The sequence below is a fragment of the Choloepus didactylus genome, chromosome 23 (genome assembly GCF_015220235.1).
Source record: "Choloepus didactylus isolate mChoDid1 chromosome 23, mChoDid1.pri, whole genome shotgun sequence".
In the NCBI taxonomy this organism is placed as follows: Eukaryota; Metazoa; Chordata; class Mammalia; order Pilosa; family Megalonychidae; genus Choloepus; species Choloepus didactylus.
In genome coordinates this window covers 16212180-16230398 of record NC_051329.1, presented here as the reverse complement: position 1 = coordinate 16230398, position 18219 = coordinate 16212180, and the positions used below count along the sequence as shown (strand labels likewise).

The following is an 18219-nucleotide window of genomic DNA, read 5'->3' as shown; positions in this document are numbered from 1 at the left end:
AAGTCAGCATTTAGCCTTATGTGGCTTCCCTTATATGTGGTGAATCACTTTTGTCTTGCTGCTTTCAGGATTCTCTCCTCTTTGGCATCTGACAGTCTGGTTCATATGTGTCTTAGAGTGGATCTATTTGGATTTATTCTATTTGGAGTATGTTGGGCTTCTTCAGTTTGCACATTTATGACTTACATAAGGGTTGGTTTCATTCAGTATTTCCTCATATATTCTTCCTGGGCCTTTTCCCTTCTTGTCTCCTTCTGGGACACATATGATGTGTATATATGTGCACTTTGTGTTTTCAATCATTTCCCTGAGACCCTGCTCAAATTTTTCCATTTTTTTCTCCATGTGTTCCTTTGTCTGTTTGAATTTGATTGCTCTGTCATCTAGCTTATTGATCCTTTATAATGCCTCTTCAAATCTGCTTTTGTGTGTCTCTAGTATACTTTTTTTTTCATCCCTCTTTCCATGTTTCCACCAGGACTTGTATCCCTGTATACATTTTTCCATATAACTTTATAGAGCTGTATTCACATGCTATATAATTATCCACAGTGTACAATCAGTTGTTCACAGTATCATTATACAGTTGTGCATATATCACCACAGTCAGCACTTGAATATATTGATTACTACGAAAAAAAGTTTTTTAACAAATAATAAAAAAGATAATAAAAAGAAAAATAAAATGTAATACAATAAAATATAATAGTAGGGTCAGACAACACCACCACTACCAAGAATCCCATATCCCTCCCTTATATCCCCCTCTCATACACATTTAGCTTTAGTATATTGCCTTTGTTACATTTAATGGAAGCATATTACAATGCTACTGTTGACCATAGACTCCAGTTTGCTTTGATTATATTTTTTCCCCAGTACCATCCCCTTTTCAATAGTCTGTGTGGTTGACATTCATTTGTTCCTCCCACATGCAAGAACAGTTTTATATTTGTACATTTAGTTAAAATCATTAACCACTTCAGTTTTTGCTAAGTTATACAGTCCCAGTCTTTGTCTTATATATTTACCTCAGGTGTCATTCATGCCCCTAACCCACCTCTTTCAGCTTTACTCATGGACATGCTAATATACTTTTAATTTCTTCTACACTGTCTTTTATTTCTGTAAGATCTGTTATTTTTCTATGTATTTTTTAAAATTCTTTATGCTCACCTAGTTTCTTCTTAATATCCTTTATCGCTTAGCTGTCTCATTGAATTTGTTTAGGAGATTCGTTTAAACATCTTTGATTAGTTGTTCCAAATTTTGTATTTCCTTTGACTGTTTAATTTGCTTGTTTGGCTTGGCCATATCTTCTTGTTTCTTAGTAGGCCTTGTAATCGTTTTGCTGGTATCTGGGCATCTGATTATCTTGATAAGATGATTTGAAAGTTGGTTTTCCTTTCTTTTCTAAGATTTTGTGTTGATTAGGTTCATGTGAAAGGTCTTCTTTGGCACTTGGTTTCTTAGTATTTCCCAACCAAAACAGGGCCAGGGTCCCACACGGGGTGCAGACCAGTTCCAAAGGGCCCTGGGGAGAGGGTGAGGGAAGTGGCTTCCCAAGACTGTACTTTCCAAGCCTTCCCTTCAGAGGAAGCTCTTCTGCAACCTATTCCCCGCAGCCCTACAAAGGCAAGTTATTTTTTATCCTTCTGTCCCCACTGTTTCTGAGGCAAGTGGAAATAATGACATCACGGTGCTGCGGGTGCCTGTCCGGAAAGGACCAAGGCCATGAGACGTCGTGGTTCAGTTTTGCCAGCCAACAGTTGGATCAGAACTGTGTCACGTCCCCCTGGGAGGGATTCCCCGACCCTCCCAGTCTGCAGCAGCCAACTGGACAGGGACTGCATTGACCAGAAGCTGTCAGCCTTGGAGATGGGGAATGGGCGTAGTTCAGACATTGACCGCAGTTTCTGTGTGTGTGAAAATAATGCACTGCAGGTACCCCAGGCTCCTGCCTGGAAGGGCTCAAGGCTGTGCGACCCAGAGGGTCAACTTTGCTGGCCAACAGTTGGATCAGGGTTGTGCTGAGCCCCCCTCTTTCTCCCAGACTGCAGCAGCCAGCCGGGAGAGAATCAGGCCGACCCAAAGCTGCAGCCTGGCGGGTGGAGGATGGGTGCTGGGATCTGCGGCCAAATTCAGTCACTCACTGCAGTTTCTTCATCACAGTTTCTCCATTTCTTCGTCCAGCTCTTTCTTGTATGTTGCAATGGACCTTCCCTGGTCTCCCAAGCCCCAGAGCTGCTGCTTTGGGCAGTTTCTGCCTGGTCTGTAGGTGTTTTTGGTGCAGGATTGAGTTCTGCCTCTCCTTCCACTGATTTTTATCATTTTGTCACACTTGCTGTATCATCCCTCCATCTCTCCTTCCATCCATTCTCCAAACATTCAAGAGTTGTTCATATACATCATGCCCTTGAACTCTTAATACCACTTCCTAAGAACAAGGATATTCATTTATGTAACCACCTTAAATGCAGTTATCAAGTCCTAGAGAGTTTTTGCAAGTCAACTCCTGAGACCCCAAGAATCCTCCCTTCTCCTGTTCATTGTGGCAGGAGACTCTCACCCAGGCTGAGTGCTGAGCCCTTGACTTGGGTGATTTGGGTGCCTGAAAGGGGGGACCTAGAGATGGGAGGAAGCTTTCCTAATCCCTCTGCCTTCAGTCAAGCAGGAGGGGGTGTGTGTGTGCACGCACACGTGTACATGCATGACAGGGAGCACGTGTGAGAGACCAGGCACATGCACGTGTGCTTGAGATGCAGGTAACTAGAAACTCTTCCTTAGATAAAACCTGGTGTATGATGAATTGTAAACCTCTTCCTATCTGTGTGAGTTTGGGCGAGTCTTGATAGTCCATCTTGAGAATAGAGATAAAATCATCCCCATCTTACAGGATTGATGAGAGAGTTATGTGCATTTGATGGACACTTACATTGGGTCTGATTTTTAGCTATTATAAGTAATGCAGAGGTGAGCCCATTTATTTATTCATCTCTTTGTACCTGCTGGATTTATTTTTTTTCAGGGTAAATTCCTGCTAAGGGGAATTACTGAATTTTTATAATAAACTTTTTTATTAAAACATAACAAACACATATAAAAGTGTATCACGGAGAGGCGGGGCAAGATGGCAGACTGGTGAGCTGTAAGTTTTAGTTACTCCTCCAGGAAAGTAGGTAAAAAGCCAGGAACTGCGTGGACTGGACACCACAGAGCAATCTGTCTTTGGGCATACTTCATACAACACTCATGAAAACGTGGAACTGCTGAGATCAGCGAAATCTGTAAGTTTTTGCGGCCAGGGGACCCGCGCCCCTCCCTGCCAGGCTCAGTCCCGGGGGAGGAGGGGCTGTCAGCTCCGGGAAGGAGAAGGGAGAACTGCAGTGGCTGCTCTTATCGAAAACTCATTCTACTGATTCAAACTCCAACCATAGATAGACTGAGACCAGACACCAGAGACTCTGAGAGCAGCCAGCCCAGCAGAGAGGAGACAGGCATAGAAAAAAAACAACACGAAAAACTCCAAAATAAAAGCAGAGGATTTTTGGAGTTCTGGTGAACACAGAAAGGGGAAGGGCGGAGCTCAGGCATTGAGGCGCATATGCAAATCCCGAAGCAAAGCTGATCTCTCTGCCCTGTGGACCTTTCCTTAATGGCCCTGGTTGCTTTGTCTATTAGCATTTCAATAACCCATTAGATCTCTGAGGAGGGCCGTTTTTTTTTTTTTTTTTTTTTTTTAAATCCTTTTTGCTTTTTCTAAAACAATTACTCTAAGAAGCTCAATACAGAAAGCTTCAAAGAATTGCAATTTGGGCACGTCAAGTCAAGAGCAGAACTAAGAGAGCTCTGAGACAAAAGGCAATAATCCAGTGGCTGAGAAAATTCACTAAACAACACAACTTCCCAAGAAAAGGGGGGTGTCCGCTCACAGCCACCATCCTGGTGGACAGGAAACACTCCTGCCCATCGCCAGCCCCATAGCCCAGAGCTGCCCCAGACAACCCAGTGTGACGGAAGTGCTTCAAATAACAGGCACACACCACAAAACTGGGCGTGGACATTAGCCTTCCCTGCAACCTCAGCTGAATGTCCCAGAGCTGGGAAGGTGGAGCAGTGTGAATTAACAAAGCCCCATTCAGCCATCATTTGAGCAGACTGGGAGCCTCCCTACACAGCCCAGCAGCCCAGAACTGCCCTGGGGGGACGGCACTCACCTGTGACATAGCACAGTCATCCCTCAACAGAGGACCCGGGGTGCACAGCCTGGAAGAGGGGCCCACTTGCAAGTCTCAGGAGCCATACGCCAATACCAAAGACTTGTGGGTCAGTGGCAGAGACAAACTGTGGCAGGACTGAACTGAAGGATTAGACTATTGCAGCAGCTTTAAAACTCTAGGATCATCAGGGAGATTTGATTGTTAGGGCCACCCCCCCTCCCCGACTGCCCAGAAACACGCCCCACATACAGGGCAGGCAACACCAACTACACACGCAAGCTTGGTACACCAATTGGGCCCCACAAGACTCACTCCCCCACTCACCAAAAAGGCTAAGCAGGGGAGAACTGGCTTGTGGAGAACAGGTGGCTCGTGGACGCCACCTGCTGGTTAGTTAGAGAAAGTACTCCACGAAGCTGTAGATCTGATAAATTAGAGATAAGGACTTCAATAGGTCTACAAACCCTAAAAGAACCCTATCAAGTTCAGCAAATGCCACGAGGCCAAAAACAACAGAAAATTATAAAGCATATGAAAAAACCAGACGATATGGATAACCCAAGCCCAAGCACCCAAATCAAAAGACCAGAAGAGACACAGCACCTAGAGCAGCTACTCAAAGAACTAAAGATGAACAATGAGACCATAGTACGGGATATGAAGGAAATCAAGAAGACCCTAGAAGAGCATAAAGAAGACATTGCAAGACTAAATAAAAAAATGGATGATCTTATGGAAATTAAAGAAACTGTTGACCAAATTAAAAAGATTCTGGACACTCATAGTACAAGACTAGAGGAAGTTGAACAACGAATCAGTGACCTGGAAGATGACAGAATGGAAAATGAAAGCATAAAAGAAAGAATGGGGAAAAAAATTGAAAAACTCGAAATGGACCTCAGGGATATGATAGATAATATGAAACGTCCGAATATAAGACTCATTGGTGTCCCAGAAGGGGAAGAAAAGGGTAAAGGTCTAGGAAGAGTATTCAAAGAAATTGTTGGGGAAAACTTCCCAAATCTTCTAAACAACATAAATACACAAATCATAAATGCTCAGCGAACTCCAAATAGAATAAATCCAAAAAAAACCCACTCCGAGACATATACTGATCACACTGTCAAACATAGAAGAGAAGGAGCAAGTTCTGAAAGCAGCAAGAGAAAAGCAATTCACCACATACAAAGGAAACAGCATAAGACTAAGTAGTGACTACTCAGCAGCCACCATGGAGGCAAGAAGGCAGTGGCACGATATATTTAAAATTCTGAGAGAGAGGAATTTCCAGCCAAGAATACTTTATCCAGCAAAGCTCTCCTTCAAATTTGAGGGAGAGCTTAAATTTTTCACAGACAAAGAAATGCTGAGAGAATTTGCTAACAAGAGACCTGCCCTACTGGAGATACTAAAGGGAGCCCTACAGACAGAGAAACAAAGACAGGACAGAGAGACTTGGAGAAAGGTTCAGTACTAAAGAGATTCGGTATGGGTACAATAAAGGATATTAATAGAGAGAGGGAAAAATATGGCAAACATAATCCAAAGGATAAGATGGCCAATTCAAGAAATGCCTTCACGGTTTTAACGTTGAATGTAAATGGATTAAACTCCCCAATTAAAAGATATAGATTCGCAGAATGGATCAAAAAAAATGAACCATCAATATGTTGCATACAAGAGACTCATCTTAGACACAGGGACACAAAGAAACTGAAAGTGAAAGGATGGAAAAAAATATTTCATGCAAGCTACAGCCAAAAGAAAGCAGGTGTAGCAATATTAATCTCAGATAAAATAGACTTCAAATGCAGGGATGTTTTGAGAGACAAAGAAGGCCACTACATACTAATAAAAGGGGCAATTCAGCAAGAAGAAATAACAATCGTAAATGTCTATGCACCCAATCAAGGTGCCACAAAATACATGAGAGAAACACTGGCAAAACTAAAGGAAGCAATTGATGTTTCCACAATAATTGTGGGAGACTTCAACACATCACTCTCTCCTATAGATAGATCAACCAGACAGAAGACCAATAAGGAAATTGAAAACCTAAACAATCTGATAAATGAATTAGATTTAACAGACATCTACAGGACATTACATCCCAAATCACCAGGATACACATACTTTTCTAGTGCTCACGGAACTTTCTCCAGAATAGATCATATGCTGGGACATAAAACAAGCCTCAGTAAATTTAAAAAGATTGAAATTATTCAAAGCACATTCTCTGACCACAATGGAATACAATTAGAAGTCAATAACCATCAGAGACTTAGAAAATTCACAAATACCTGGAGGTTAAACAACACACTCCTAAACAATCAGTGGGTTAAAGAAGAAATAGCAAGAGAAATTGCTAAATATATAGAGACGAATGAAAATGAGAACACAACATACCAAAACCTATGGGATGCAGCAAAAGCAGTGCTAAGGGGGAAATTTATAGCACTAAACGCATATATTAAAAAGGAAGAAAGAGCCAAAATCAAAGAACTAATGGATCAACTGAAGAAGCTAGAAAATGAACAGCAAACCAATCCTAAACCAAGTAGAAGAAAAGAAATAACAAGGATTAAAGCAGAAATAAATGACATAGAGAACAAAAAAACAATAGAGAGGATAAATATCACCAAAAGTTGGTTCTTTGAGAAGATCAACAAGATTGACAAGCCCCTAGCTAGACTGACAAAATCAAAAAGAGAGAAGACCCATATAAACAAAATAATGAATGAAAAAGGTGACATAACTGCAGATCCTGAAGAAATTAAAAAAATTATAAGAGGATACTATGAACAACTGTATGGCAACAAACTGGATAATGTAGAAGAAATGGACAATTTCCTGGAAACATATGAACAACCTAGACTGACCAGAGAAGAAATAGAAGACCTCAACCAACCCATCACAAGCAAAGAGATCCAATCAGTCATCAAAAATCTTCCCACAAATAAATGCCCAGGGCCAGATGGCTTCACAGGGGAATTCTACCAAACTTTCCAGAAAGAACTGACACCAATCTTACTCAAACTCTTTCAAAACATTGAAGAAAATGGAACACTACCTAACTCATTTTATGAAGCTAACATCAATCTAATACCAAAACCAGGCAAAGATGCTACAAAAAAGGAAAACTACCGGCCAATCTCCCTAATGAATATAGATGCAAAAATCCTCAACAAAATACTTGCAAATCGAATCCAAAGACACATTAAAAAAATCATACACCATGACCAAGTGGGGTTCATTCCAGGCATGCAAGGATGGTTCAACATAAGAAAAACAATCAATGTATTACAACACATTAAAAACTCGAAAGGGAAAAATCAATTGATCATCTCAATAGATGCTGAAAAAGCATTTGACAAAATCCAACATCCCTTTTTGATAAAAACACTTCAAAAGGTAGGAATTGAAGGAAACTTCCTCAACATGATAAAGAGCATATATGAAAAACCCACAGCCAGCATAGTACTCAATGGTGAGAGACTGAAAGCCTTCCCTCTAAGATCAGGAACAAGACAAGGATGCCCGCTGTCACCACTGTTATTCAACATTGTGCTGGAAGTGCTAGCCAGGGCAATCCGGCAAGACAAAGAAATAAAAGGCATCCAAATTGGAAAAGAAGAAGTAAAACTGTCATTGTTTGCAGATGATATGATCTTATATCTGGAAAACCCTGAGAAATCGACGATACAGCTACTAGAGCTAATCAACAAACTTAGCAAAGTAGCGGGATACAAGATTAATGCACATAAGTCAGTAATGTTTCTATATGCTAGAAATGAACAAACTGAAGAGATAATCAAGAAAAAGATACCATTTTCAATAGCAACTAAAAAAATCAAGTACCTAGGAATAAACTTAACCAAAGATGTAAAAGACCTATACAAAGAAAACTACATAACTCTACTAAAAGAAATAGAAGGGGACCTTAAAAGATGGAAAAATATTCCATGTTCATGGATAGGAAGGCTAAATGTCATTAACATGTCAATTCTACCCAAACTCATCTACAGATTCAACGCAATCCCAATCAAAATTCCAGCAACCTACTTTGCAGACTTGGAAAAGCTAGTTATCAAATTTATTTGGAAAGGGAAGATGCCTCGAATTGCTAAAGACACTCTAAAAAAGAAAAACGAAGTGGGAGGACTTACACTCCCTGACTTTGAAGCTTATTATAAAGCCACAGTTGTCAAAACAGCATGGTACTGGCACAAAGATAGACATATAGATCAATGGAATTGAATTGAGAATTCAGAGACAGACCCCCAGATCTATGGCCGACTGATCTTTGATAAGGCCCCCAAAGTCACCGAACTAAGCCATAATGGTCTTTTCAACAAATGGGGCTGGGAGAGTTGGATATCCATATCCAAAAGAATGAAGGAGGACCCCTACCTCACCCCCTACACAAAAATTAACTCAAAATGGACCAAAGATCTCAATATAAAAGAAAGTACCATTAAACTCCTAGAAGATAATGTAGGAAAACATCTTCAAGACCTTGTATTAGGAGGCCACTTCCTAGACTTTACACCCAAAGCACAAGCAACAAAAGAGAAAATAGATAAATGGGAACTCCTCAAGCTTAGAAGTTTCTGCACCTCAAAGGAATTTCTCAAAAAGGTAAAGAGGCAGCCAACTCAATGGGAAAAAATTTTTGGAAACCATGTATCTGACAAAAGACTGATATCTTGCATATACAAAGAAATCCTACAACTCAATGACAATAGTACAGACAGCCCAATTATAAAATGGGCAAAAGATATGAAAAGACAGTTCTCTGAAGAGGAAATACAAATGGCCAAGAAACACATGAAAAAATGTTCAGCTTCACTAGCTATTAGAGAGATGCAAATTAAGACCACAATGAGATACCATCTAACACCGATTAGAATGGCTGCCATTAAACAAACAGGAAACTACAAATGCTGGAGGGGATGTGGAGAAATTGGAACTCTTATTCACTGTTGGTGGGACTGTATAATGGTTCAGCCACTCTGGAAGTCAGTCTGGCAGTTCCTTAGAAAACTAGAGATAGAGCTACCATTCGATCCAGCGATTGCACTTCTCGGTATATACCCGGAAGATCGGAAAGCAGTGACACGAACAGATATCTGCACGCCAATGTTCATAGCAGCATTATTCACAATTGCCAAGAGATGGAAACAACCCAAATGTCCTTCAACAGATGAGTGGATAAATAAAATGTGGTATATACACACGATGGAATACTACGCGTCAGTAAGAAGGAACGATCGCGTGAAACATATGACAACATGGATGAACCTTGAAGACATAATGCTGAGCAAAATAAGCCAGGCACAAAAAGAGAAATATTATATGCTACCACTAATGTGAACTCTGAAAAATGTAAAACAAATGGTTTATAATGTAGAATGTAGGGGAACTAGCAGTAGAGAGCAATTAAGGAAGGGGGAACAATAATCCAAGAAGAACAGATAAGCTATTTAACATTCTGGGGATGCCCAGAAATGACTATGGTCTGTTAATTTCTGATGGATGTAGTAGGAACAAGTTCACTGAAATGTTGCTATATTATGTAACTTTCTTGGGGTAAAGTAGGAACATGTTGGAAGTTAAGCAGTTATCTTAGGTTAGTTGTCTTTTTCTTACTCCCTTGTTATGGTCTCTTTGAAATGTTCTTTTATTGTATGTTTGTTTTCTTTTTAACTTTTTTTTTCATACAGTTGATTTAAAAAAGAAGGGAAATTTAAAAAAAAAAAAAAAGAAAAAAGACAAACAAGGAAAAAAAAAAAAAGATGTAGTGCCCCCTTGAGGAGCCTGTGGAGAATGCAGGGGTATTCGCCTACCCCACCTCCATGGTTGCTAACATGACCACAGACATAGGGGACTGGTGGTTTGATGGGTTGAGCCCTCTACCATAAGTTTTACCCTTGGGAAGACGGTTGCTGCAAAGGAGAGGCTAGGCCTCCCTGTATTTGTGCCTAAGAGTCTCCTCCTGAATGCCTCTTTGTTGCTCAGATGTGGCCCTCTCTCTCTGGCTAAGCCAACTTGAAAGGTGAAATCACTGCCCTCCCCCCTACGTGGGATCAGACACCCAGGGAAGTGAATCTCCCTGGCAACGTGGAATATGACTCCCGGGGAGGAATGTAGACCCGGCATCGTGGGATGGAGAACATCTTCTTGACCAAAAGGGGGATGTGAAAGGAAATGAAATAAGCTTCAGTGGCAGAGAGATTCCAAAACGAGCCGAGAGATCACTCTGGTGGGCACTCTTACGCACACTTTAGACAACCTTTTTTAGGTTCTAAAGAATTGGGGTAGCAGGTGGTGGATACCTGAAACTATTAAACTACAACCCAGAACCCATGAATCTCGAAGACAGTTGTATAAAAATGTAGCTTATGAGGGGTGACAGTGGGATTGGGAATGCCATAAGGACCAAACTCCACTTTGTCTAGTTTATGGATGGATGTGTAGAAAAGTAGGGGAAGGAAACAAACAGACAAAGGTACCCAGTGTTCTTTTTTACTTCAATTGCTCTTTTTCACTCTAATTATTATTCTTGTTATTTTTGTGTGTGTGCTAATGAAGGTGTCAGGGATTGATTTAGGTGATGAATGTACAACTATGTAATGGTACTGTAAACAATCGAAAGTACAATTTGTTTTGTATGACTGCGTGGTATGTGAATATATCTCAATAAAATGATGATTAAAAAAAAAAAAGTGTATCACTCATAAGCATACAGCTTAATGAGCTTTCTGAAAATACACCTGTGTAACCTGCACTTGGATCAAGAAATAGAACATTTCCTGCACCCCAAAGCCCCCTTGTGCCCCATCTAAATCACCACTCACCCCTTAAGGGCATCTGGTATCCCAACTTCTAACCCTACAGCTGAGTTTTGCCTGTTTTTGATGTAAATGGAATCATACAGTATGTATGCTTTGCTGTTTAGCTTCTCTCACCCAGCATTGTGTTTTGAGACTCGTCCATGTTGCACATGTTATGTGTTCATTTTCATTGCTGTATACTACTCCACTGTATGAATGTGCCACCATTTATTTCTCTCTTCTGCTGTTGATCGGTGTTAGGGCAGTTTCCTGTTTAGGGCTACTACCCATGGTGCTGCCATGCACATCCTCATATATGTCTTTTGGTGAGCAGAAGAATGCATTTATGTTGGGTGTGTACCTAGGGGCGGAAACGTCAGGCCATCAAGTATTTGCCTTCCTGGCTCACATACATGCAATATATATGCCATATTTTCCTGCAGAAAGGTTGCAGTTGCCCTGGTGGTTACCTCGCCCTTCCTAGTGGCAGTTTCCACGCCTGTAGCACAGGGATACAGCCCCCTCGAAGCATGTTATGAGGAAGCGATGAGCTAATGTGTGGACATGTGCACCCAGCCAATAGTGAACCCCTGTACAGGTTGGCAGTCATAACGCATTCACGCGTGCTTCCTAGCAAGCAGCAGCTGCTGGGAAAGGGTGAGAAGTCTCAGCTGTAGATTCTTGGAGATCACAGCTTGAGCCTGAGACAAAAAAGTGAGCAGAAAGAGAGGTGACCGGTGGGCCCCAGAAGTTGGCTACCTCCGTAGCAAGAGGAGAAAAATCTGCTTGAGGCCTGGGAAATGCTGAGTGGGTGTAGCTGTAGACAGCAGGTCCCCACTCTTTTGGGAGGCTGTGTCTGAGCTGTATGTAGTCACTGCGAACCATCCCTAAAGGCCTTGAACTCCAGGCGGTTCTGAACAAATAGGCATGATTGCGTGGCACTTAAGGGCAGGCCTTGGACTCAGACAGTCTTTGGGTTGACTATGATCTTAAGGAAGAGACATAACTCTCTAGGCGGTAGGTTTCAAATCCATAAGACACAGATGATAGCATCTCCTGACTCCTAGGGTTGTTTTGAGGATGAAGTGAGAAGGTGCATGGAAGTGTTTCATGTTGTGCTTTTCATTAAATAAGCACCTCCATCTGGGTGTAAGCCCTTATAAAACCTAGAACCCACAAGGTCCAGTCTTAGAAGCAGCTCTGTGGAAAAAACGTGGTCTAATAGTCAAGTTTTATTATTATTCTTACGTATATTTTAATGGAAAGAACAAAACTCCTGTACTTCGGTTTTCTAAAACCATCACGGTAATCCAATAACAACATCCACCCCACAGTGACCAAAATTCTATTTGTTTTTCCTTCCTGTTCTCCCATTCCACCAGATTCTCTGTATATCTCACTGCAGTTCTCGCACGTCACTCCCAGCACTAGCCTGAACCACTTTGCTCTTAATATGTGACCCTAAAAAGCCCCTTTCTCAACTGGAAAAAAAGTCCACCTCCAAGGGTGGGGAGGGGGAGATCAGACAAATGAAGACTCTCACCAGTGGGCTGGGGAAGGAGAAAGGCTGAGAAAACAGAAAGCTGCCTTGTAACTGTCCTGCCCCCAGAGCTGCTATTAGAAAGAGTTGTGCCATTGGTCAAGAGGTCAGAACTAATAACCCCAAAGCTGCATTACCAGGAAGAGTAGGAAACCCTTTCTTTGCATCTTCATGCAACTTCTGATTTTGCCCTGGTGGGAGACATCATGAGATTTACATGGGGGAGCAGGGAGAGCGGGCCACAGAAGAATGTGCCAAGCTTTCCTCTGACAGCTCCAAGCTCGGTGATCGATACTGTCTTTTTCTCTCTCCTTTTCCTTTCTTTCTCCCGCTTCTCAGTCTCATCGGACCAGATCGAGCAGCTCCATCGGAGGTTTAAGCAGCTCAGTGGAGACCAGCCCACCATTCGGTAAAATCCGCGGCTGGGTTTGGGTGCTGGGTATTTCTCTTCTCCCCAGGGCATTTCTCTTTTCCTGAGGGCTGGGTGGTTGTGCGAGCTGTGGGTTGCCTCATTTCCTGAGGCCAACTGTAATGTTTTTGTCCTTCTGATTCCCTTCTAACACAAGATGTTCTCAAACAGGAGGGAATGGCCACCGCTATTGCTATCAGGGCCTGAAAATTATAGCCAGAGGGAAGAGAAGGGAGGGGAGGAAGAGCTGGGCAGCCACCTGCTGGCTCGCCCCGACTCCATCAGCCGGAATGGGCTCCTGGGTGCTGAGCACCTGCTAAATGCCAGAGGCAGACCTCCTGCTGCACACACACGGATGAAGCAGCAGAGGCGCAGCTGGATTCAAGGGTTCAGATACTGGCATGAGGCTCCTCTCAACTCGCCTTCCACTGGGTTGGTTCCAGTCTCAGCAAGATGGTGGCGGCAGCCTCCACTTCCTGTCAGGGGAAGTGGACGTTCTACAATTGTTTCAAAGTTAATCTGTAGGAAGTAGTGTGGGTTGCTTTTTCAGAGGGCTGGATGCCTTCTTCTAGGAAGGTGTGTTCATTCTTGGATGCTGGTTGACTTACTTAAAAGGAACTAGTCAACTGAGAGGTTTTTAGTCAACAGGTTGATGGTGAGGAAGCTTCAAGTTGAACTGTAGCAAGCCGGATTTACAGCTGGAAGTGAAAAGTTTTCCATCTCAAACTTTCTAACATGTTTCCTATAATAAACATGCAAGGTCTCAAGGTTACAGTCACTGGAACTTTAAAACCTTTTAATAGTGTGGGAAAGCTTTCTTCTTAGTAAGCAGACTTGGGTTTCACCTAAGTTTCAGGATCACGGGTATGTAAATATCCCCTTGTCCTTGTCTTTCTAAACAAAGGCATATTGTTAACCCAGGGCACTGTATTCTCAGGTCATCAGTTTCTAAGCCTCAGATTCCGATGCTCTCACGGGGCTTGGTGGCCTATGGTCTCAATTTAATTTTATCCAAAGAGGAATTAAAGGCATTCGGGTCCCGCTTGTGGTTCCTAGACCTGTGGAGATAGAAGAGACCCAGTAATTCTTCAGTCCAGGCTGGACTATTTCAGAATTATCCAACACAAATGAATATTTAACATTTATCTCTGGTTTTGCAGTTTATGAATGGAGGAGCTATGCAAGTGAACGGTATGTTTTAATTTGTGACAACTTTTGTAATCTCATGTGTCTAAATTGTCAGCAACAGCGTAAAGGAGCCGAGGTCCTGATTTCTCCTACAAACATTCCATTGCACAGGAGGATTGCCTAAAGAGCAGTTCCGAACCAATTCCTATGTTTAACAGGTTTAACAATAAGATAGGCAGAGAGTTGTCCTATAACAAGACTTAAATCTAAAATGTGGTTAAAAAATAATACAGGCAGTCACGCCTTACACTGTCAGCTCCATGTTTCTCACCCACTTGCGAAGCTTAGAGGAGGAGGGCCCCTCCCCCCTAAAAGCAGCATCCCTTTTCATTGGTCCTGATAGGGTCACGTGTCTGAGCCTGAGCCAATCACGGTGGCCAGGGACCGGAAATGTGATTGTTTTTTCCCCAGGGCTGTGAAACATGGCCTCTGGGGATCGGCCTCCTCCCAGGGCAGGGATGAAGGGAAGAATGGTTTCCTCAGAGGAGGAGGACCTCGTGGGGCTGTGGGCTAAGCCAATGGGTGCAGGGTGGGAAACCTCAGCTGGGCACTGCGCTCCGCAGGGTCTAAAGGGGAGGAGACGCCCGTCCCCTGCCGACCGGAAGCGGAAGTGCCCAGGGCACCTCCGTTTATTCCTTAAGAAGTTCACAGAGTGCGTCCCCTGTGCTGGGTGCTGAGGAGGAAGACGGCGGGTGCAGGATTCACCTTCTGCCCCGGAGATCACAGTTGAGGGGTGGGGAGAGGCAGGAGTCCCCAGATCTCTTCAAAATGATTTTCCTGCAAGCTGCACCCCCAACCTTGCAACAGGCGGCCTTGGAATTCTCATTATGGTTCTGGAGGCAGAGCTGATTTTGGGTGTCGAGGCCTCGGATTCAGATTTCGGTTGCATTTAATTCTTCAGACTTGAGGGAAGCAGGTACAAAAACCCACACCTGGGAGACCACAGTTTTCATTTTCTTTGTGCCACTGGCTGTGCACCTCTGGGCTAGTTGCTTGGTCTGCATCTGTGAAGTAGGCCTGGTGTGATACCTGCTGTTGGGATTTGATTTGAGCATTAAAGATAAGCAGGTGTGTGCAGGACAGTGTGGCTCTGAGCTGGGTTCACAGCAGGTGTGGCAGGCATTCAGCAAATGGGGCTTTCTTCATTTCTCATTCATCAGGTCCTGAGGGTCCCCTGAGATGTGGGAGCAGTGATCATCTCAGGGTGTGTGTGTGTGTGTGTGTGAGAGAGAGGAGGGATCCTGTGCCATTGGGGGACCCTCCCATTTTTAGGTTCTAGCAACTAAGCCACTGCATATCGCCCAGCTGCCCAGCATAGGCCATGGTGGGGATGGACTGATGGGTGTTTATCGAACTTGAATATGCCCATGAATCACTGGGCAGTTTTGTTAAACACAAGTTGTGTTAAACACAAGTTGTGTTAAAAACAGGCAAGTCTGTAGCGAGGCTGAGACTGCATTCCTAACGAGCACAGTGGTGGTCGTGGGTCAGGGCAGCCTCGTTCGGCACTGAGCCCGCGCACGTGGGTCTTCCAGGGCCGATGGGCGGAGGCCCCTTGTGCAGGTGCCAAGGGACCCATGCATGGGTGCCCTGCACTGATGACACAGAGCCCCTGCCTCCCACTCCACAGGCTGGGCCCCCAGCCAGGACCCCTTTCTACCTTCTCCTGCCCCACCCCACCCCCAACTGCCACAGCTAGTTGTTCTTGCCACTTCTGCCCTCGTCCACGCCCTGACTGTCTCTCTCTGGCAAGTCTGTTCAATGACCCCACAGGCAGCCCCTCCTACTAGTCCAGAGGCTCCCCAGTGCGCTCATGGCTATATCCATGCTCTTTCCTGGGCCCATACAGGTGTCTGAAGCTGGCCTCTGCCTTCCTGGGGTCTCACTAGACACTATCTCCTCTAAGACACCTCTCCTGCCCCCCTACAGCCTCCTCCAGGTATGCCTCCAGACCCATTTTTACAGCACAGGATTGTAACTTCCCCTCTTCCATCCTCCTCCTCCATCAGACTGGCAGCTCCTGTAGGGCAGGAACAGGTGTGTCTTTTTCTGTGTGGCCCAAATGCTGAGTCTGGGGTCTGTAACATAAAGATGTTCTGGGAGTAGTTGAATGAATGAATAAGTGAGTAAATGAATGAGCAGGCAAGCAAGAGAGTGAGGCACGGAGGGACTTCAATGAATAGGATTGTTCTTTATGATCCATAAAACATGGTATTCAGGTTAACTGTGGATGTTGCTAGTTCTTCCTTCAAAGGGTTTATGTATTCCAGGTAAAGGAATTTGTCCTGGGGCCTGGCATGTAGGAAGTGTTCACAGATGTAAGCTGCTATTATTTGAGCACATTCTATGTGCTGCTTAAAATTCTTTTTCATGGAGCACAGTACTTTCAGCCTTGCAAAACCCCCTAGGAAATAGCAGCAGGAATGCTTATTCCCGCCATCTTGCAGATGAGGAAGTAAGGCTCGGAGAGGCTGCGTACCTGACCCACATCACCCAGCTAAAGAGTGGAGGTGGTAGGATTGGAACCTGCTGCTCGGCCTCCAGCTCTCTTGCTCTGACTTGCTGAGAGCCTGCTGGTAGGAAGCTCAGGTTGCTGTGGGCTTTGCTTTGACCTGTGCATGTCCTCTGCAGACCTCGGTGTCCCCTCTCTGCCATCCGAGGGCCCTCTGTCCTTGACATTGTGGGAGGGCTTCCTAACTCCCTTTGCCACAGCCCCTGCCCCCAGTGCCTTGCTGCAAGGTTAGTGACAGCCCCGCAGGAAGGAGGTGACCGACCTCAGCCTCTTATGCAAACAGGCCTGCAGGAAGGGCCTCCTCCCAGTCTCCCGGAATTGCTTTGCCTAATCCTAATACGCCCCGAGGGCCTGGAGAACGGCCATTCGGCAGCGGCTCCCAGGCAGAAGCCCTGAGCAGCCTGGGCTGGGATCTGGTCCCCAGTGCAGTGTCTGCTCTGCCAGGGGCTTCCTGTGTGACCCCAGGCCAGGCTTTCTAGTCTCCAGACACTTCCAGGCACTTGGGCTGTGCTGGGGTTTCCCGGTATTAAAAGGGGTTCTCTTTCTTTACCATTTAGACGCCTCTTCATTAAGGCTGCCCAGATGCGGGACATTCCACCTGCCCTCCCCCAGGAAGGGCGTGGACTGGGGTTCTGCAGCGGGAGGTCCCGGCGGGTGAGGGGCTGCAGCTCGCCTCCGCCTCCCCCTCCTGCTTCAGTTTAGCAGGAAGTGCAAAAGTCCCCTTAAAACCACCATTAAACAAGCAAAATCTCTACACAAACTAAGACTAAATTGCAAAGAAGAATTGGGTTTCTGAAGTTGTAACTTTAACAAATTTCACATAGCTTTAAAAACTGCAACGTAAAAACTACCAACTTTGTTTCTGCCTTTACTACCACTTCCGACAAGTGACATCCACTGGTGGTTTACCGAGGCCTTTAAAGCTGAGACTTCAGGACCCCACATAGCATGGGTCTCTTACAGGGTTGCAGGACCTGATTTTTTTTTTTTTTTTTTTTTTTAATTCATAATGTGTTCTTCCCCTTCAAGAGGGCCCCGAAATTGTATATGCTTCAGGACCCCCAAAACCTGGATCTGCCCTGACCACAGAGCTTGGAGTTCTGTGGCCCCTTTGCAGAATGCTTGCACAGAAATGTTCGTCTAACACGGTTCCTGAGCATCTATATGTAGATACTTGTCTCCTATCTTTCCAGGCTTTTCTGCCAGCAGTGGGGATTCTCTATAAATTACCACATTAACAGATACTCATTTTAGGTAGTGAAGAAAATGAGGTAACAGCTTCTTGCACTTTTTTCCTTTGTTTGAACCACTTAACCGGTTAATGTCTTATACAGCAGCTTTTGGCTTCCCAGGTGCACCCTGGCAGGCTGGCAGGAACGGTCGTTGTGGAATCCTTGGAGTGTGGTCACACAGGCCACTGGGAAGCCTGATTAGATAAGGCTGCATAACAAAAGTATTTTTAGATTCATCAAGCCCTCGAATGTGGAGTGACTCCTCCAGTAAACACAGCCACAGAT

At 44.2% G+C, this 18219-nt stretch overlaps 1 protein-coding gene across 2 annotated transcripts in view; it reads left to right on the top strand.

Moving 5' to 3' along the window:
- The window catches only part of TESC (tescalcin), a 67905-nt gene that overhangs the window by 28601 nt on the left and 21085 nt on the right, over positions 1-18219 (top strand). For both annotated transcript variants that reach the window (XM_037816890.1, XM_037816891.1), the window contains exon 2: positions 12933-13002. In XM_037816890.1, coding sequence (XP_037672818.1) covers positions 12933-13002 — 70 coding nt within the window. The remainder of the gene's footprint in view (positions 1-12932; positions 13003-18219) is intronic.